This window comes from Salminus brasiliensis, chromosome 5, assembly GCF_030463535.1.
Source record: "Salminus brasiliensis chromosome 5, fSalBra1.hap2, whole genome shotgun sequence".
Classification (NCBI taxonomy): Eukaryota; Metazoa; Chordata; class Actinopteri; order Characiformes; family Bryconidae; genus Salminus; species Salminus brasiliensis.
Genome location: NC_132882.1, coordinates 39920446 through 39943397, shown reverse-complemented (window position 1 = coordinate 39943397; position 22952 = coordinate 39920446). Strand labels below are relative to the sequence as shown.

The 22952-nt window shown below is 39.9% G+C and overlaps 2 protein-coding genes across 5 annotated transcripts in view; one reads left to right on the top strand and one right to left on the bottom strand.

Annotated features, from left to right (window-relative positions):
- Positions 1-22952, top strand: part of dtnbp1a (dystrobrevin binding protein 1a) — a 187409-nt gene that overhangs the window by 58856 nt on the left and 105601 nt on the right. The gene's annotated exons all lie outside the window — the stretch shown is intronic.
- zhx2a (zinc fingers and homeoboxes 2a) lies at positions 302-21026 on the bottom strand. Of its 4 annotated transcripts, none has more exons than XM_072680349.1 (4): positions 20856-21026; positions 12578-12680; positions 1466-4038; positions 302-1210 (listed from the first exon to the last, which is right to left on the bottom strand). In XM_072680349.1, exon 3 carries the CDS (start codon positions 3879-3881, stop codon positions 1476-1478), a length of 2406 nt encoding a protein of 801 aa, XP_072536450.1. In that variant the 5' UTR covers positions 3882-4038; positions 12578-12680; positions 20856-21026; the 3' UTR covers positions 302-1210; positions 1466-1475. The 4 variants fall into 4 exon arrangements, with proteins under 4 accessions (XP_072536450.1, XP_072536447.1, XP_072536449.1 ...); XM_072680346.1 differs by lacking the exon at positions 20856-21026 and adding an exon at positions 19739-20121; XM_072680348.1 differs by lacking the exon at positions 20856-21026 and adding an exon at positions 18581-18651.

The window sequence follows — 22952 nt, the reverse complement described above, 5'->3', positions numbered from 1 at the left end:
CTTCTGAAGAAAATAATAATAATAAAATAAAAAAAAAAAAAATGATTAAAAAAATTGTTTAAAGTAAAAGTGGTATGCAGTTGTAAAGGATATTGTGAGCCATATGGCCAAAAAGAAATCAAACAGGAATTTGGATAAAAATGTTACTTAAGGTTCTGTGTAACTACTGGTTATGTAATTGCAAGTATAAACCTTGGTTAGATGAACTACTAACTGCCACACAAACACAAAAGCCAATGACCTGGATGACATAATTACTTCAGGAAAGATTCATACAGAAGAAAAGTTTCAGACGTTGAACGGCCTTTCGATCAGTTGTGTTTTATTGAGTTACAGCAGACTGGTTTTCCTTTAAGAAAGAGCAAGCATGATTCTCGATAGCAATACAGTTTGTCCTGATACATGTCTGAACATGACACTTGAGCAGTGGCAAGACGGGAAAAAGAATACACAGAGCTGTTGGGAAGCAGGCCACACAGCTGAGACGCTGAAATAAATCTATGCCTTAAAAACCAGAAAAAAAGCCAGCCAACATGATTCTGCTGTGATCGTACTATTGCAAAGATGAGTTACATGTTTTGTGCATCGCTGCACTGAATTCAGTTTGATTATGTCCACCATGTGGATCTGTCCCCTTGGCGGTCGAAGTACAGTAGGAGACTGCAGGCAAATGGGTTTGTTTTTTTTTGTTTTTCTTTTATGGTCCAAAGAAAAGTCCATAGTATCACCTCGTTTCAGGAATGAGATGGTTGTCCAAAAGAGCACCGCTTGTCTAAGTCCACTCGAAAAAGTTAAGTGCCTTCGTGACCATGTTTATCAGCAGGTGATTCTGTTCAACGCCCCTTGACAAAAGACTAAATATTCCATTGTAAGCGTTAAGCAAAATGGCTTGGGGACACCTACCGTATTATAAATGTAACAAAACTCATCCTCAGAAAACTTTACAAATCTGTGGAAAAAATATTTACAAGGGCCCTTTTTCTAAAATAAAAAACAAAAAACAAAAAAAACAGAACACCCAAGTAGTAACATAGCAGTCTGACTTTGGCACTCCATGGTCAGTCCCTGGCCAGTGCTTCACATACTCTCTTCATCCTTCTTTTCTCTGATAACATCAGAGTCCGGATAGGAGATCATTGGTTCCAAATATGTCAATGCGATCATTTTCTTTTCCCTCTTTAGGGTTAGTCATAGCAGCTCCTGTTTTGTCCTGCAAAAATGGGGGAAAAAAAAAACAAAAAAACATTGAAAATGCACATTTACCCTTAGCCATCCAATGGACACTGATCATGATAGAGCAAATTGAAAACGGACTATCGAACTTGCAGAGCAGATCCTAAAAACAGGCTTTGGTTACATGAATGCTCTCTATGCGCAAGTGTGTGTATGTATGCATCTGTGTGTGTAATATATATGTATAAAAAAAGAATCCACTGTGATGGTAGTACTAGACTAAGTGGGCTACCTTTCTTGGTTCATCCAGTCACTATGTGTTCTGCTGTCAGCACTTCAAGGTCTGGAGCCACTCTCGGAGCCTCCGAATCTTTTCTTTCATTGTCAGCAGCCATGGAAACCTTAACCCATCTCCCATTGTCCGCACTCGCCTGCCCATGTTGGTCCTTGCTCTTGCTGATGTCTGGCATGCCGTGAGCCAGTTTACTGGTAAACCAATTCACTATGTCCTGGTTGGTGAGCTTTGATCGCTCTGCTAGCTTCTCTACAGCCTCACCTTTAAGTACATTTGCATCCGGGAAGTGTCGTTGTAAAACACTCTGTGCTGGCTCCATTACTGAGGAGCTGTTCTGGCCATTGTGCTTCTTGTTGCTTAGATTCTGAAACTGTTCCATCCATTCCAAGGTTCCATTCTTTAGGGCAGATCGGTTGTCCTTGAACCAGCGGACAATTTCTGTGCGAGCTAGCCCTGTCTGGAGTTCCAGCTGATTATATTCCTCTGGCGACGGCCACTGCGTCTGTGAGAAAACCTCTTTTAGAAGGCCAAGAGACTTAAGGTCGATTTCGGGGCATACAGAGGTGGTTAGAAGGGGAAGGGAAAGGGGAGAAGACCTTGCTCGAGCCTCCTGCTCATGAACTCCATTCAGAGTTCCTCTGTCTAGTCTTTTGGAGCCCATGGAGTTAAACAAAGCCTGCTCAAGGTTATCCCGTAGAGCACGGCGCTCTGTGAACCACCCATCAATCTCTGTTTTGGACAGTCTAGTGTCAGCCACGAGGCTTTCAATCTCAGCCTGTGTTGGCAAGCTATTCCTCTGGAAACACTCCTCCAACATTTTCATTTGCTCAGAAGATTTGCCCTTTACTCTTTCCAGAAGGGGGAACTGTGTGGCCACAGGTTTCTGAGGCTGGTTTTCTTTTAATGGAAGGTCATTCTTTAGTATCTGCCCTGCCCTATGATTTCCATGCCGCTGATCACTGAACCACTTTTTGATCTCTCCCCAGGAAAGGCCGGTCATCTCAATAAGACGGTACACTTCTTCGTCATCGGGGAACTGGCACTGGGTATAGCTGGCTGTGAGCTCTTTTATCTGCTCTGGAGTTTTTTTGCAATCTGAAGAAAGACTGGGTGTAGGGGAGGCAGATTTAGAAGTTGCCTGAACCGTTTGGATTATTGAAGGCCTCTTTACATCAGGGGCAACCACAGAGGTTGTAAGGGGTCTCTTAACAGCCTGTGCTGTATGATTTGCAACAGTGAGTGCAAGGGGGCCACATGTTGCAGTGGACCCATTTGCAACTGGTGTCAACACCAAGCCGGACTGTCCGAGAACGTGGCAAGGGAGGGATTGAAGAAGGGATTGTGAAGTTTTTGTGGACTGGGTTAACTGAGCAGGCAAGACAGTGAATGCTTGTTGAACAGGCTGAATTGTTCCATTGAACATTTTCTTGCGTGCCTCTTCAACCTCCTCTGGCGACCAGCTAATGCCTTGTTTTAGCCTTTGTGTCGTGAACCAGACTTTGATTTGTTCCTCTGGGTGTTTAGAAGCTGCAGTGAGCCAGGAGAGTTCGGCTTGGGTTGGGTACGGGAACTTATTGAAGGAAGTGATGAGAGTCAGGTTGCCATCCAGGGATGCGTTGTATTTTGCAGTGTTTAGAGGGACAGCAATTTTTGGTACTAAACTGTAGTTTGGGGGGCGCTGTAAGGATGGCATTATGTGAGAGAGTCCGTCTTTGAGTGTTGCGTCTGGGATTAACACAGTTCCATTCACATTCACTGCAGTGATCTGTTTTTTGGGTAATTCCGGGGTGAGTTTATCCATCTGACTGTCTACCACTGTTCGCTTGCCATCAAATTTTGGCCTGCCTATCTTCACTGACATGGATTTGCTCAGAGGAAAAGTAGACAAGTCTTCTGCAGACTGAGGACTGGATGCATCATAGAGTACTGCACAGTTTGACCCTTCAATGGTCTGCTCCAGAATGGTCTGACTGTTCAGCTTGATCCTTTTGAACTTGAAATTGCTCTCTCCAGGATGGCATTTCTCATTGTGTTCCGTTAACGTGTCAAACTTTTTTGTGTTAAAGTTGCAGACTGCGCATAAGTACAGAGGGTTGAGAATTACATTAGGATGGTTGGAATCCACATGATCTTTGAATTCATTAAGGTTCTGTGTGGAAAAAGTACAGTACTTGCACTCATAGCCACCCTGCACTTTCTTCTGAGGCCGAATTTGTGCCTCTGGCTTCTCCGGCTCAGTTATCTCCTGTGTAGTGTTTGCAAGATTCTTTTTGTCAGTCCAGCTCTCACTGGTAGGCACATGTGAGGATCCGTTCTCCACTGTGCTGTCCACACACTCTTCCGTATCATCCTGTTCCACCAAATCACTTTGCCGGATCATGCAGGGGGTTGTGGATTTTCTTCGACTAGCCATGACCTAGTCTGGGACTGTAACAGCACAACCTTGATGGAGGACTGTTGGTAAATGGTGATTGGATCTTTGTCTGAAGACGAAAGGTGAATATATGTGCTGACTTTTAATGTCAGCTGCAGTGGCCGACTTCATGAGACTGCATCCCAGGCCACACAATCTAAAACGACAAGAAAAGAACAACTCCATATAAGCCATATTGACAAACGTATTAGTACAGGAAAGGAAATTAAAGCATACTTAATTTAACGATTGTAAAATATCTCTACAATTACTACCTCGCTGTTGCACAAGAGCTACCGATGTGGAACGAGATGGGCCAATGTGCTTGTTATAATTTATGAAGCTGTTCACCGAGAACACACTGACATTTTACATTTAACAAAAGTTCAAAAATACATTCTTGTGGAAAAGGTCAGCTCTCTCAATTACACTACAAAGACATTATAAAAACAAATACAGCTGTGATGATTTAACAGTGCTTTAAAAGCAGAATCTATGTCCTACTATATATATTTATTCATTCATTCATTCATTCATTCTACACTATATGGACAACAGAATTGGGACAACCGCTTATCCATTGCTTTTTCAGAAATGATGTGTGTCTGTATAAACTGTTCCACAGCTGGGGGACTTTTTCCCCGTCTAGCTAGGGTAGAGTATCAAAGTCTGTACTTTTACAGGAATCGATCAAATTACACCAGTACTACAGAGTATCGTTTCACATCAAATCAATCGGGATCAATTTTCGGTTCAAGTGTAACACAGTGAGGGCAATGGCGAATTAAATGTAAGCTTTAAGTGTGGTAACTTCCCACAGACATGCGCACACTGCAATATTTGTAACTCAAAATGCAAAGCTGGCCATGGAAAACACATCTAACCTGAGTAAACACAACAGACCTAAAAGACTGATAGCCAAGCCCCCTGCACCCGCTGCCACTAACGTTAGCAGCATGCCTGCTGCCAATGCCGAAGAAATGATACCGTCCCTGGATAAAGTAAAAATTTAAATGAGGAATAGACAGCTTCCTCAACATAGTTAGGCAAGTATCTTCAAGTAATACAGTTTGAGGGAAAAAAAAAAAATCTTCTGTACTTTGCTCAATACACATACCACTGTTTTTACTGTGAGATGAAACTATTGTTTCGTGTCCCAAGTTAATCACTGGGACTGTTCATTTGGAATACTGTTTTAAATTCGTCCTATGCTGCCAACGGGCAGTTATGGAGGAGACCACAAACACATGGGTGCCATTACAATCACACTACAATAAGGTTAAAAATGTAGATGCTTTCGAAGGTAAAACTGCACTTAAACACACTAAACTCTCCTCGCTGCTATGATTTAGAATTTGGGAGGGAAGGAATAGGTAGAGAGTTTTTTTTTGTGCTGTGTAAATACATTACTGAAATTATTACATATTACAATGGATTTTTATTACTTTTTTTATTTTTTTTTATTACACAATATATACACACATTTATCTGCTTCAGGAGACTTTTTCTATTGGCATTACTTCCCTGCAGAGACTAGACAAGCTGTATGTGCGTACATCTGCACAATGGCTGCAACTTGTAGTTGAATGCATTTACTGAAAAGGCTGTTATAGTACACTTCACTAGTGGATCCTCACCATTCTGGACTGGACCCGTAGAGAACTTTTTGATTCATTACCAAGTCTGTCCAGTCATGGTCTGAGCTGGGCTTCATAAAAAATTTAGGCGAGCTTCATTTTTATGCTGTGGTTATAGCAACTGCATAGACGGAGACTGTAGCTGCATCACAGCTACAGATTAAAAGGATCCTTGTAGGTTTTAAATAAGAATGGAAAAAGAAAGTGATTGGCAGAGGGATAAAAAAAAAAAAAAAAAAATTGCTTGTGCCACATTTGGCTGGCGGTCCAGCATCAGCCTTCCTCTGGCTTGTAGTGACCCAAGTGCATCTCAGTACAGTGGAGACTAATGAAATATGTATGAGGCCACAGTCATCTCACATCTCAACCTAAACTCACTCCAGGAGAACCACCCTAAAACAGCGGATGGATGCTATTACCAATGTCTATTTGTTTGTTTTTAAGACTACTGTGCTAAGGGCAAATATAGGGGCAAATGTTAAAAAACAGTTTAACCAGTGGGAATTAAAGTGGCTTGTTTACATTTACATAAGGTTCTGCTTGGACACATACAGGGGTTGGCAGGGTTGCTCACTCTAATAATGAACATGCAAAACAGTACAAAACACATAATGCTGTAAAAAGGTAAAATAATCTATCAGAATTAAATCAACATGTCTACAAATTGAGAAAACTCAGGACTGCTCCTACTCTCCTTAGAAGTAGGCATTCTATTAAGGTCACTCCAAGAGCACAACAGGCCCCCCTGAAAAGGGTAACAGCAAAAGTCTTTGTTCATTGGACCACTATTAGAGTAACACTGAGCAAGAACAGCCACACAGCTTGTGATCACTGAGGGAACAATGAATTGAAAGGTGTATCAAAACATTTTACAAAAGATTGCAAGGGCTGCAGTCCGTGGCCTAAAGCTGAAGAAACACTGGGTGATGCATCAAGACAATGACTCAAAAGTAGTCATATAAAAAGTAGTCAGAGCCCTCACCTTAACCATATGTAGATGCAGTAAAATGCAGTAAAAGCAAGGAACGAATGATATAAAAACATACTTTGCAGAAAGAACTGGTCCAAAATTTGTATTCAAACTGCAGGAAACGTTTGGTGGAAGTGGTTGCAGCTTCAAGAGGATTTACCGATTATTTTAATTCAAGGGTTCACTTACTTTTTCTAGCCTGCACTGTGGATTGTTGTTGAAATCAAAGAAAAGGAAACACAAAATATGCTTGTTTTGTATAAATATTTTTTCTTGCCTTCAAGCATCGAGCAAAAGCAAAGAAAAATGAATGCATAAGGTCTCATCCATTTACATAAATTAATCTCCAATTTGTGTTACAAGACAAGCCACTTTACAAATCTTTCAGAAATGTTTTGACAGGTGTAACAGGTCAACTACCCCCACACACACTGTTTACTCTAACAAAACAGAAATGAAGTAATGAAATGAAATCAACTTGATTCAATACGTTGCCTAAAATCAAGCTGTAAGCAAATAATACAATAACCCAGACGCAAAATGTTAAATACACGTTTCTGCTTTTTTTTTATCCCACTCAATTTAGCATCAAAGACTGTATACACGGCTCAAAACATCAGTAACACAAGATCACTACTATAGTGCAATCACTGATTCTCTATTATGGATCATATCTACGCTCCACTCCTACTAGCCATATCTGATACACGTTTAAATAAGCATGTTATATAAAGAGTGGATGTGGGAGCCAGAGAGAGGAAGAAGCCAACGCTGTGTGCTTTTCCACTGGCTGAGCCGCATCCTTCCATGGGAGGATGTTGCTGCGGAACTGCTGTGTGAGGGGGCGGAGACTGAGCCTTGTTAATACCGTGCAGCGCAGCAGGGGGGGTGAATTTGGGATTGAGGCAGAATTAATTTAAATCTCATCAAATGGGGCCTAGGAACCCTGCAGCACTGCACAAAAGCTCACTCCAGAAGCAGAGCTGCTACAATACAGGCATGAAGTGAAGAAAACAACTGTTTCAAATTATTGGCCTTCACACTGCTCTACTATTTAATAGCTGCATGATGAGTAAAATATACTGTAAAAGCAATATGGTGACAGATGTGTGGGGTATCGTAGTGGAGACTGCTTACACATGCAAAACAAGGCCTTCAGAAATGTAATTACTGGCTCCTAAGGCGCAAAGACAGGACGCGACTGCACAGCATGCAGAACACATGGCTCAACATAAAGTAATGACATGGTAAGATAAACAGCATCTCAGGACCTGCATAAATAACAAAACCAAATCCTAACATTAGGATGAACTGTAGGCTTAGAGGTCCTGAAGTGACTCTGCGCTCATGGACAATCTATACCATTTACATAATGTTGCTCCACTTTAGACTCTTTCTGAAACCCTAAACTCCTGTCTCGGGACACCTTCAGAAGTTATCTCCCCAGGTTTCTTCAGTTTTTGGTGTACCTGGGGACAAGGCTCGAAAAATCTGGACTCATGAGTTGCCATGGAAACGGCCTAGCAGCAGGTGGGCGGGATTTTCTCAACAGAGATCCAGATGAGGAACATTCCGCATTCCTATTTTTGGCCGAGCCGATTCTTTCGGGTTGAAATCCAAGCAGAGCAGACTTGGTGAATAAAGCCACTCACATTAATCTACATAGAAAATACTGACTCGTAGGCCTGTGAGGATTACCAGCGCAATCATACAACTTGGTATTAAATCAGGACATGATGCAAAACAGTTTTGAACTACAACATCTAAAGTTTATCCACCAAAAACAGACCCTAATATACGTCAGTAAACTTACAATGTTTGGGATGTATGACGGAAGACATACTTGACAACTAGGGCAACATAATATGAACTGAAAATGTGACATTTTCGAATATTGTGAAGATCTAAAAAGCAGTTAATTAGGTTTACCAAAGTATACAGCCCTTTTTTTTTAATGCAGCATTAAACAAATTCACCAAAACTATTATTATATTGTGATGCCACAGCTGCATATTTAGAAAACTGGTACTTTTCAAAGTACAGAGTCAATGCTTGTTCAGTGTACCATGATGGGCACAGGAATGTTTAGCGCAGTGGGCTTAATGGGATCAACTCTGCAGAATCCAGATTTTTATTTTTATTTTTTATTTTTTTAGGATTCTATAGTACAAAATAATTTATGATTGTGGAGAATCAGCATGACTTGGCTTAATCACACTGCATTCAGCAGTTTTATTAACCAAAATGGCCCCATTAGGATTTAAGGATAAATAAACAAATGAATAAGGGTGTCCTCACCCTATAAACAGTTGGAGTTATCAGGCTAGTCTCCTTAACATATCAGCATTACAATTAACAGATCCCACTTGGCCTTGTACTAAATTGATCTTGCACTAAAGCCAAATAAATAAATAAAACAAAAGTATGAATCCTGTTTCTGATCGCTACACAAATTCAGAGACGATCATTCTGGATTCAAACTAGGTGACTGTAGAAAACTAGAGAACATGGACAGAGTTTAATGACTGCATATTAAAACCCATCTGCAATCTCCAGCATCATTTAAAATAAAATACAAATCATGAGAACAGCTTCACTCAGCTCCCTTCTAGCTTGGCTCAGGGACTTTCAGAACCAAACAAACGCAGAGCAAAAACAGAGATGCAGCCAAAGAATCATCAGTCCAGTAAGTAACAAGAGGTTTTTCAATGGTTCTTTAGTAAAGGCAATGGAAACACTCAAATATTTGAATGCGTTAATTGTTGGCTGAAGGGTTCCTAACTAAGGACAAAATCTTTGAATATGATTATTTACAGAACTTTTTAAACAACAGTTCATGCCAAAGTGGCCCAACTGTTTAAGCATTGGCCCAATCGTTGGCAAATGAAGAATTCAATCAAGAATTCAATTATTTTATTTTTTTTTTAAAACTTAGTCATAGTGTAGATTCCATGTTTCTGCCTAACTGCAATATCTGAATGTCCAATATAGGAGAAACACTGAACCTAACACTGTCCGCGCCTCTGTATGCACAAACTAGGAGCCAATACGCAACCACCAGAGTCAAAGAGAAGTGCACAAATCATGTACTACTTATTTGTATTACTGGGAATAGCATAACCTTTGTACAGAGGTTGTAAGAAATGTGCTTCTAAAATAAGCGCTTAAACACAGTCACTATTATCCTTACTCTGTGCATCAAATCCAACACTTCCATCAGTCACGTTTTAATTTACCTGCTCAAACCGACCTGTTTCTACTTCTCTGTTAACTATTGGGCTTTGTAGGTATATTAGACCAACATCACGTCTGCCTTCAGCCTGCTTTTAGTCACCACTTTGAGAAACACAAGATTCATGCAGGCACAACTCACATCCAACTGTAAGGCTGAGTCACAGAATCCAAAGGCTTGAATCACACATATCCCACAAACATGTAAACTCCTCTGCAAAAGACCACATTGTAGCCTATGAAGAAATATATTTCCACCATAAAGTAATGGATGTTTACTCTGAAGCTTAAGACCCTACAAAGGGGCCCTAGGCTTCAGTATTTCCAATACTGACTAATAAATCAAAAGAGAGTAAATCCTTGCACTACGGAGTAAAATAAAGTGGAATCAATACAGACCATATTAAATTTTGGGTCTTTAGATATTCAATGCCCAGGAATCTAGGTATGGATTTTTACATGTCATTTTTGCATCAGTTGCTTGCTACATTTGATATAAAGAAAATCATCATAATTCAACACTGCCCCTACAGCTTTTATGTCGGCAAACATTTGCAGTTTGCTGCTTATGCTTATAAACATGTTTGTTCACCACTTTTCAGCTTCGAAAAGGGAAATGAGTCAGCCTAGAGACGTTATACAGTGACATGCAAAAGGCACCCTAAGATTTCTGTTACCGTGAATAGTTGAGTAAATTGTGACTTCAAGAAAGGCATAAAGTTACAGATGAACCATTCTTTTCAACATGTTAAGCCAAATTAGTGTATTTAGAGTGAAGATAGCAAAGCGTTTTCAGGTATCCCTTTCTTCAGTTTGTAGTGTAATTAAGAAATGGCGGTTTCAAGAACAGTGGAGGTCAAGTTGAGGTCTGGAAGACAAACAAATGTTTGCAAGAGAATTGCTTATAGGATTGCTAAAAAGCTGCAAATGTTTTTTCAGGAAGAATTGGCAGACTGTGATGTGGTGGTGCACTGTTTTACTGTGCAGCGACACCTGCACAAATATGATTTCCCTATACAAAGCATATGTAGAAAGCAAACATCACATCATCTGTATAAAAATAAATAAATAAATGAATTACCAAAAAAAAAAAAAAAAAAAAAAAAAAAAACCCCTGAAAATCAAAATGGCATGCTTTCTAGTGCATGATAATCCTACACACAACCTCAATATCTACAATGGAGTATTCTTAAAAAGCTCAAGGTTTTCCGATGGCACTCGCAGTACCTCAACCTAAACATCAACAATCTGTGGATAGAGCTCAAAAGAGCAGCACATGCAATAATCTCATAGAACTAGAAGTTTTGTTGCTTGGAAGAATTAAAACCAACAAAACATGCTTGCCAAAAAAAGGTGTTACTAAGAACTGGCCATACCCAATCCTTTGCCTCAGGACCATCTCCTTGTTATTTTTAAACTGTAAAGACTGAAATCTAAAGTAATCTTGCTTAAAACATTAAAGCCTGTGTATTTAAGCAATAAAAAATATTTTTTGTTGAAATTGAGACCGTTATACCCAGAAGCATATTTCATTCTTATATTTGCATCATCATATAAAGGATGAATACATCCTTTTCTTCACAACCGCTCTAAATGAAAACTGAAACAAAGGGTAACCATTTTGGCATATTAAACACATTTAACTACCTATTAACAAACACTTTAACTTGTGCCTAAAACATAAATCAAACTAACTGGCTGACAAAATATGCCATCTAGTTAGGACTGCTAATCATGTCATCAAGTGACTTACTGGAGATAATGATCCATAAAACAAATGAAAGCACCTGCCTGCTAAACAAACGGTTTTAGGACTTGCTGTGATGCACTGAAACAAGTCTCAATCAGCTCTAAACTCCCAATGCGCATCTCAATATGTGCACTCTGCAAACCAACTAACAAACCTTTATACTGCATGATGATCTTGGAATGGCTTTACATTAAGATTTGTTGTACATTACTTTTAATGTGCGTGGGTGGAAGGGTGGGGGGTTCTGTACTGTAAAATGTAGCCCGACCACATCAAATCTTGTCTCTTTTGGGTGCTATGAAGCAGGAGGTAAACGAGACATTATTTACAGCCTACAAGAGTAAGGCATGTTTTCAGAAAGTAACAAAGCAGCTGTCTGCTTGTGGATCTACTTTACAGCGAACCTCCAAACAAGGCCTGCAAAATGTGAGCATGTATTACACATCTGTTCGTCTATTTTCCCCTGTTTTTGTGGCAGCAAAGCCACACATAAACTACATCACTATCATTACCCAGCTGGTTAAAAGACTAAAACCACAGAAATGCTCCAGTTTACCAGTGGGAGTTCAGTGATCAGGTTAATGCCACACACAAAATGGGCATAGTTGTGTAATAATAAGTCATCTATATACACTTTTAAATTAACTAGCAGCCAAATGAGGTACCAAGATCAGTAAAAATGTATTATAACAGACAATTATCAGACACTAAACACACTAATATAATATATATTTTTAATACCAGGCAAAATGAATACAATAAACATGTGCATATAGTAGAAGAGGAAATAAATAGGACATTTACTACTGAATTGTATTGGAGTAAGAAGCAGGCAACAATATGATTGGCTCTCTGGCTTGCTAAAGCTAGGCTAAGCTGATACTAGCAGCAAACACCAATTATGCATTGCATCACACCTAGTACACCTGACGTAGCATATCTTGGCGACAGCCAGGTGCATGAACTAAATGTGAGGTTTCTATATCCTTGGTCTGACCCTGTGTTGTTAAGCTAAAGTGCTTTAAATAAAATAAATAAATAAATAAATAAATAATAATAAAAAAAAAAAAAAAAAAAAAAAAAAAAAAAAAAAAAAAACACAGCTCACCTATCAGAGATGGTCTCCCCTGGGAACAGGGCTTGTGATGTATGGGTGCAGAAGCTTTTGCTTCTCCACCACTGTTCCTCTGAAATACAGTCTCGTTCGGCACCTGCGTTTAACAAAATATAAAGACAAATAAATCAGTTATTTATAACTTAGAATTTGGCTAATCTGTGTTGCTCTTATTTTTTATGTGGCCTTTATTTAATCTCATGTTATTTAAATAGGTAACTATTTTATGTATTGTCTAAAATCACAGTTTGATCCATTAAAGAGCAAGTAACGCTATTTACATTGCAACTCTGGGTAAGGGAGTCCTGGAAACAAGCCAGTGTGTTATTTAATTCAGATAATGTAAGCTTGAATAATGATTATCAGCACAAAAGTTGCATTGAAGGCAATCCCAATATAAATAAGCAATACTGCTTATATTTTGACACCGTGCATAACTCAGTGACCGCACAAATTAAGGAACCGTTTGTGATCATGCAGTCTAAAACAAAGGTGTGGAAACAGTTCCTGTTAACCAAGCTCTGCAGAGACTAATGCAAACTCATAAAGGCCTTGATAATTAGCCTAAATCAGGTATTTAATGAGGTACAATGCTCTCTTTAGTGCCATGTCCCTCCAAGACTGGACTTTGACATGCAGTCTAAAAACAGCAGTATTACTCTGTGTTATTCTGATATATAATAAAGGATACCTCACTTTTACGAATGGGTGCAGCTGAGCAATCCACAACAAACAGATTGACAGAAAAATAAAAGTGTTAAATAAAAATACCTAAATCCCTGACAATATTTAACAGAAAGCATGCATACTGCCACTGGTCAGGCCTTCTCTAATGACTCAACTAAAATGAAAAATGTTAAGACTGGTGACTGGATTATTTATAAACACAGTGAGGCTGTAGGGATATTCCTTTTGTTATGTGCCCGACGTGTAATGTGTGGCTCGGTTTTAGGACTAAAGTATGAAAAACATGATGCTACTCCTCCACAAAATTTTATAATATGGTGCTTATTTTCCTACGTTGTGCTAAAGCTGGCACTGAAGCACATGGCATTCAAGGTCATGTTTCAGTGAGTATCATCATTATGGGACTGAAAACCGTTGTCATTTTCAACACACACATACATATATATATATATATATATAAATAAAACACACACTTAAGCAGAAGCATGGAAATAAGTGCAATTTACTGGCCAAATCAGACCTTCCCATTCAATGCGTTTCTGCTGTTCAATCTGCCATACCACTAATGAAGTTTCAGCAATTACAAAAGCCCAAGCTAAAAGTGATGTTTACTCCAACAGTGCTTATACGCAGGGAAATAGTCTCCGTCAGTCACAATTAATTTAGTTTTAGGACAGGTTACGATCAACATCCCGTTGTAGGGTTTCCCATTAATGTATTAATGTGGAATCAAGGAGGAGCCACAGTTTCATGTTGCTGATGGGTGGGAAGGGGAGAAGAAGAAGGGGTGGGGGGGGGAAAGTGAAATTCAGCACTGGTGCTTCCCCAAGGCCTCTTGGTTCCCTCCTCCCCGCTGTCCCCCTGTCCCAAAGCATGCATGCACGAACACACAGTTACTAAACACTGGCAAATGCACAAGACAAAGGATGTCTCTCAAATCAACCCTTGTTAGTTTTACATTCAATAAATTAACAGGAGTATTCAGCCATTTTCTAGGTCTCTCAAAGTACAAATTAGACTAGTGCAACGGAACATTCGTCCCCTAATGATATCCTACGGTGCACCTCAAAATGGAGGTGATGAATGTGTCCTTTTTATATGGTGGAGGTGGAGTGCTTTTGAAACACTGTGTTTCCAGCTAATGATTATTTTCATTATGAATTAATTTTGCTTATTATTTTCTCTATTAAATAACTGATTGGTTGGTTGGTTTTTAATACTCTGACAATAGTAAGAAAATAGTGGGATTCTCTGTTCGGGTGCACTTTCAACCCCAATACCAGTATTAAGCAAATGGTGTGATAACCATCAATTTTCATACCATGTTACACCTAACAAAATGGTATACCACCCTAGGTCATTGTGGGCAAACATCCAGATTTGCCCACACCCTTCACAATCATTGTCAGAAAAGACAAGGTGATGCAAATTTTAAAGCTTTATAAATCTTCTTTAAATACCCAATAATCAGCTGTCATGAACTATATTGCATAAGGTAACTATTTGTAGAACAATTAATCAAAACCTGCAGAAGACTTTCAGGTTAGCAGACTCCTGAGCGGTGCTGCACGGCACTGCAAATATTCATAAAATCATTAGAACGAAATGTTGCATTTAATCGGCAAGCTTGATACATTTTGGAAACAAGTTATGTGGATTGATGAAGTTGAAGTTTTGTTGTTTTTTGTTTTTTTTACTTTTTTGGTACTGGGACCACCTAAAATAGTGAAGAATCACATTTGGTCAAATAATGACTGGCTGGCTGAATAGCTTTTAGTGGCCCAGCCAGTCAAGACTATTCAGACAAACTCAAGCTAACAAATCCGGGATAAATATTATCTATTAATATTGTTTTCACAATATAAATGATTATATATGTGTGTCAAGAAATGTCCTGTTTGTGACAAATGCACAACAGTACAGCATGTGCGCCTTCTAATCTTTTAACACTTTTGTGTATGTCTTGTATGTTGTGCTCGTTTTTCACACAGTGAATGTTTTGCCATGCAAAACATGAACAACAGCTTTAGTGAGTGAATCATCACTGGCCAAAATTGCTAAAATCTAGGAAAGGGGGGAAAGAAAGCCCACCATAAGAACACTGTATAGCAACAAAAGTCAAATACAGTTAGAACACAGTTAGTATAACAAGCATGTTTATTGTCTCTACCATCAGCAGTGTTCCTCATTGCAGAGGTACCACACTGCCTAAAGTTCTGTACCATGCTTATTGGAAAAATGTGCTATGAATCTTGACCGAGAAGCTTCTCAGTCTATAGGATAGCTAGCATCCTCTCAGACCACCTCTGGCAGCTTGCTCATATGCCCACCCTTATCCGTAGAGCCACAATACTACAATCAAATGGAAATAGCTAGGGGACACAATCAGATAATGATACTTTGCTCAGGATCAAACTAGGGTTGCACAATACATTGTTTTAGCATAATAATTGCAATGTGTGCACGCACAACAGACCCATTGCAGGACATATGCAATGCAATGTCACATAAGGCCAATTTATAAATAAAAAAATAATAATAAATCACACGTTACACTACAACTTGCAACAGTGTTGCACTGTTCTCATTTTAAATTACATGTTCGATCATTGACATCTGGAGAAATCTGGTGACAATGCCTGTATTTTCTAATATCCCAATACAAACTGCAGAACAGCAAAATATAGCAAAGTAATCCCCCCCTCCCCCCAATATCATGCAGCCCCACCATAAACCTAGTACAGATACCATACACCAATAACGCTTCAGATCAAATCTAAATAACGGCAGTGCAAGTACAATCATAGACAGAAACATCAGACATCCATTATTCTATGAATGATCAAACGCACAATAAAACCATTTAGACATGTCAGCAAAAATTTACATTACTGCCAAGGAAAGTATAAAAGGTCCAACAGACTACACAAACCCATAGAAACCAACTGATGTCTCTGTAATAAAGTCATCAGTGTAAGCACACAAAGTACACTGGAACAGATATTACAGCTAACTTGATGGGTCACAATTCTGTGAACAGAAAAAAAATTGGGTTTTTAAAGCCAGTTCTCCATGCCTGGGATACTTTACCTACATTCTTATCAACACAAGAAATAAAATATGTAAAAAAAAATAATAATAAAAACATCACAGCAGACGTACACCAATCAGCCAAAACATTAAACCACCTGCCTTATATTGTGTAGTTCCTCCTTGTGCTGCCGTGCAACAGTTCTGACATGTCAAGCCATGGATTCTAAAGAACCTCCCACCATAAAAGGCTTCAATCAGCACTAGGTGCTCATGACCGACATCCTTCCTTGGACCACTTTCGGTAGGTACCAACCACAGAATACCAGCAACATCCTACTACAAATGCCATTTTGGAGATGCTCTGACTCAGTCATCTACACATTACAATTTTGTCCTTGTGAAAGTGGCCCAGACCCATAAGTTTGTCCATTTTTCTGCTTCCAACACAACAATTTCAAGAACTGACTGTTCACTTGCTGCAATAACCCAACTGACAGGAGTCACTGTAACAACAATGTTTATTTATTTCAGCTGTCAGTGGTTTTAATGTCATGGCTAAACAGTGTATATCATTATGCATCAAATTGTTTATTTTAAAAAATAAATTTAAAAAATGTATGCAGATGCACATGCAGACAGGAACCTAACTTTGTTGCTGATTGTGTATTGTGGTAATACAGGGCTGCTTAGCTTCCAAAGGCCCAGGGGATCACACACACACACACACACACACACACACACACACACACACACACACACACACACACACACACACACAGTCCTGTTCCATAATATTTCAGGGCAAAATGCAGCCGTTCCTGCCAAGAAGCTAAAACTGGGTCGTTGCTGGATCTGCTAGCAGGACAACGATCCAAAGCATTCCTCCAGATTCACACAAAAACATCTCCCTGACCACAAAACCAAGCTGTTGCAATGGCTAGGCCTACCAGAAAGCTATGAAGTAACACAAAGACCAAGAGCAGATCGTATTTTGCATGGAGAGAAATGGGGGAAAAATGGTCTCAGAGGGCTGCTATTTTGTGCAAGGTACCAATTTCAGCACCAACAATTAATCATTTTCCAGATTAAAATAAATAAATAAACAAATAAAAAGACTGGGCCACAGCATCACAATAACACAACCTATTGTGTATAACATACCACAACTTATTCAGCACAGAAAAACCTTCACTTTTAACCAGGGGACAGTACTGTAACCCCAGTGACCAAATCGGACTGATGCATCAGCTGACTAACAGTAGAGTCATGAAACAGTCAGTCCAACACAGCATATGCTAAATGCTGCTAAAATGTGACCGTGTAATAAGCAGGCATAACTTGTTGCATTACATTTAATGATGGACAAGATGACATGATGTCTCTAAAGCTGAAACAATCCGCTGTACCTCTTTAGGAACACCGATACAAGGGAAGTCATGTTTTTGTGGAGGATTACTAATAAAAACCATGGTCTCAGTGAGAGGCAAAAACACCCTCACAAAGAGGCTCTCCATTCAGTGAAGTCATGACCACCACCGACGGAGAACACAGAGCTTTCAAAAGGAGCCCAGCCCACGGCTATGACATCAGCGACTCTGCTGGCTTAGTCACCCGCGGCACAAGCTACAGGCAGAGGCAGCAACCACCTCCTCAAAGACGTCAGCTCTTCAGTATGAACGCGGGCAGCCATTTTGAAACCAGCCAGTCACCTGGCACAGAAACACTATTCGTGCCAGAGCCAGTGAAGCAGTACTGAGGTCTTGAGTGTGTATTATCTTTATGGTTGGATAGACTTTAATCTCTACTTCTAGATCACTGATAAAAAGTTTGTAGTGGGCAAAACTTTTCTACCTGTGAGCCACTCACAAGACAGAACTTTTACCTTCACCAAGTAACTGAGCCCTCAGGCTACGCTCCAAGAGAATCCGAGTACGCCACCAAGTCATTTAGAACTTGTCAATACGCTACTAAGAGAGATGGTCACTATTTCAACAAAACCTACAGTCGCACCAGCGGACACATGAGACATCGTGTATTTGTGCAGCATCACATTTAGACTCAATGTTAGTCGGTCCATCTGAGCAATGAACAGCACCTTCGGAGGAGTTTACATCCGCTTAACAAAACTTGGACATGTCTGATTTTTCATCTTTCGTGAGACATCTCCCTTAGGATGCTCAAGCACACCACCACCACCCAGGCTGATTTTCTCTTTCTTTGCAACTTATCAGCTATTAAGCTCTTCATAAGTTGAGCGTGATCATGGCTAAACATCACCTTAGGAAATCTCCACTTGTGTCACAGCACTGAGCTGAAGATTCTGACACCCGGGGCGACCCCTTTCGCGCTGCATTCCCGGACTAGGCTGTCCTTGCTCCTTTAGCTTTGAAATAAATCGGGTGATGCAGTCCTCTTTTGTCATCCACCTAAATATCTGAACAAAAATACTTCACAACACCCTCCCACACCACACACACACGTGCACACGTAGGCTAAAGCCATCTGTATGACATCTTCATAACCTAGTTTGTCCATTTATTAATAATCATAATAATAATAATAATAATAATAAGACAGATAGACAGGAATCCGTGCTTAACTCTAGCTTACATTTCACACACTTATCGGTTGAGCCAGCCAGTCAGCCAGCCAGCTGCCAGCCAGTGGCCAGTGTGTTTTAGGAAGGGGGGGCAGCAGAGATGTGAAGAGGCTGCTGCAGTGTAGCTGAGCCATGCAGTGTGGTAGCTAGAAGAAGGCGTCACCGCTGCCTACATCACACGACTCGGACCCCCCTCCCTCGCCTGCCTCCCCCCCAAAAAATCAAAGTAGCTACGGCTAGCTTTAGCGATTTCCAGAAGTCTGCAAGCCACGTTCGCTTCATACATATGCATGAATAAAGCATAAACGGGGCGAACGGGGACCCTCGGGGGGGGGGGGCTAACGTTAAGTTGAATTTACAAACCTATACGCTCAGCTGAGCCGACGGAACGCCATGTCGACGTCGGTAGCCATATTTTTGCTGGTTATTTCGCCACCGGAGCAGAAGACATGTTCGCGTCCCTCTCCCTCGTTAGAGGTTTTATAATGGAAACCAAATAGCGTTAACCAAGCTAACGTTAGAAACCACCGCGCGGATGTGTCTTTAAAAAAAGAGGTTATGGGGTCAGCGGAGTGAGGACGATTTTCCCCCCTCACATGTCCACTTTTCTCCACAATACGGCTAGGACAAAACAAAGTTGAATGGATAAGTTAAGAAACGATATCGACCGAGTTTGAGTTCAGACCGTTGGCTTCAGTTAGCTTAGCTGGCTAGCGAAAGAGCGAGCGCGCACGCAGCGGTTAGAACTTTTTTTCTGGGGGGTGAGGTTAGGTTATATTTGTTTGCTGGTTCTGTAGGCGAGGGGAATATTTAATTCGGCGGCTTTTTTCCCTTACCTGTCCGACCACGTACGGAGCAGTGTGAGGCGAAGGTGTGTGGAGCAGCGTCGTCCCGAAAGTGGCCCCGTTTTCCGAGCGCGGGGCGAGCGGCTCGGTTCGGTAACGGTAAAGATTCGAACCGAACCCTAAAGACAACGGCCGAAAAAAAATCCGCGAGCGCAGGGGGATCTACGCCAAAAGCCACATGACCAGCGACGTCAGCAGCGACATTTGCATACGATACGAGGAGCCCGTCCATGCCGTCCTTTACAACAGACGCGCGTCCGCGACCGTGTGTGTGTTTAAAAGTGAAAAAAAGTTTCACAATGGCTGACGAAGTGTTGACTGAGAGAACAGAGGCAGGCTGTCCTCCCGGCATCGACTCCTTTCACGACTGGGCTTCCTTCCTCTGAAGCTGAATGAAGCGCTGTGGTTTTGACGTATCCCAATGCTGTTTTGGGTGATAGGTCATTGAATATTAAGCATTTGTGCGAAGCCAGCGACTGATAGGGCATCTCTCTCTCTCTCTCTCTCTCTCTCTCTCTCTCTCTCTCTCTCTCCCCCTCCTACTTGTATACACTAGCGTTCAAAAGTTTGGAATCGCTGTTTTTACTCATATACAATCAGTTGTTTACTGATTTGTGCAGATACAAGAAAACCCCTGTGCTATTTTAAAATCGTTAATATAAAGCATCATTTAATGTTTTAAATTAATAATTATGTAGCAATTAATTATATAATAACATTTAAATTATAGTAGATCATTAAAAATAAAAAAATTAATACACATAATATATTTTTTTTATTTGACTTTTTTTACTTACTCAATTTGGTTTCTGTATAGCGTATCTTTTATGTTGGACATGTAAAAAAAAAAATGAAGTCAAATGAGAAAAGGTTTAGTGATCGCTGCAGATAACTTGTAAACAGATCGATATTGATTTATGATGTATCTAGTAATACCTCATTGATGTTCCTAAAATGCTTAAAATCTAGAATAAAACTTAAAACAAAATATAAATTATCGGGAAGTTTACATAATAGTAAAACATGAACATGGCTACTGTAATTCTCTATAGTCTTTAACAGCTTCCAGACTTATTTTCGAGTATTTCGTACCCTTCGAAACGCTCACCTGGACATGATGTCGCTGCAGTCTGCGTGTATAGTAGCACCGGCAGAACTGAATCAGTGCATATAATTACGCATCAGCCATTAACGTTAACGGTCCTTTTTCCTCTCCGAGTGAGGGACACATTAATAGTCGTTTGCGAGGTGAATTACCGAGGCTATTACTTTATATTGTAATAGAAACATTAGACCCAGAAAGTAGCCAATGATCACTCATTTAGTCCTGAAAAGCAGCCAAAGTACCCAGGCTGCTTTGCTTCTGCTGCACTGCATAAGCGCTTATCGCCCTCTGCAGGATGTTTTAGTGAAGTGTTAGTTCGGAACAAGAAAACAGCCTATGTTAAAGCTGTGCCAAAAGAAGTGAAATTTGCTGGTTTTATTTAACACCATACAGTAGCATGCAAAAATGTGCACTGGTCAAAAATATCTATAACTGTGAATAGTGATGCGGGTCATTGTAAAGTGCTTATAGGCATATTAGATTATTCTATCTTGCAGGCACCGCTCTTTTAAGGTCTATCCACATAATGATGTTTAGATCGGGGGACTGTAAAATGCCATGACAAAAGCTGCAGCTTGCACCTGCTGAAGTTTGAGGTGTGTTTAGGGTCATTATCCTGATAGTCCATGGCTGCTGATTGTTGGGAGGTTTGAGGAGTCAGTTTTAATAAAGCTTTGCTGAATCTTTTGCTGATGCTCCTTCCATCTACTCACAGTAAGAGAGATTGTGTTGCTGAGTTGCACACACGTTTTGACACTGTACTATATCAATGGATGCACTTCTACTGCTGATACATTAGTGTGTTTTGGCTCCAGCCAATGTCTGTTTTAACGGTTCAACGGCTTCTTTTAAAAGTTTGGTCATTTTTGTGCCACTGATGTGCTGCATAGCCGACCTTGGGAACTCAAACAGCTACAACCCACATGATAAATAAAAGAACAAGTAAGAAGACGTGGGACTATTTTACTGCTCCGCGCTGAGTTGAATGTGAGAAGTGATGCGGATACATCATCGCGTTCCCCTGTCCTGCCTCGCAGGCGGAGGAACACACGTAGGTAACGTTAGAACAGCTGGCTAGTCATTCTAGCTATTAAGCTATAGCTAACGTCAGTTGATTACTATTTATTTCATTTACAAAATGGCATAATGCCAAATACAAATTCATAATTCACATAAAAAAAATAAAAAAAACCTGTAGGTGTAGGAGCCCAGTTTGAGTTCAATAGTGATTGTGAACTGGTCAAATTCTATGGCGGTCATGTTTGTTCCTTATTGTTTAAAAAATGCAGTTTTTATGGGAATAAAATCATTTACAATTCATCCATTCATCGTTTTACATAAAACAGGACTGTAACAATTCACACAATTCATAGTTCTAACCTCAATTCTTTACTATTTCAATGATAGCAAATAGCTAGCGCTAGCTAGATTTTATACTAGCTAGCTAGCTACAGAAAATAAGGAGTGGCTGAAAATCTGCCTTATGTGAGTGTGTTTAGGTTTGTGTTTCTTTTTGTTTAATTTTGACAAAAAATGTATTTAAAGTTTACTGATCCAACTCATTAGATAATATAAGCTAGCTAGCTGCATGCTAACAGGCTAGCTAGTGACAACACTGTTCCATCACTAGTGTTATTTGTATGTTATAGTGTTCCATCCTGTGATATTTGTCAAATAAGACTAATGATTATTTTTACAGCCTATATAAAGATCTGGTGACATTCTGGCCACATATAAAAACTAAATGTGAAGTAGAGCTGGGGGCGATATGGGAAAATATCGATTACAATATTTAAAGACATATTTTATGATATACAATATTTATTGTACTGTTTTGTCACATAGATAAAATGCATCAACAGCGTGAACCTTTGAAAAACTGCTAATTAGTGCTCTTTAAGCACTGACGATATTCACAATCCCCTTAATCACGATACAATAAAATACTGTCATATTGGCCAGCTCTAATACAAAGCCTACTGCATTACTTCATAAATACATCTCAAACCTATCGTTACTATGCTTACATTTAGTATCTGTACTGAACTGAATTGTATCTGTATACATTTAGTATCTGTACTGAACTGAATGTATCTGTAT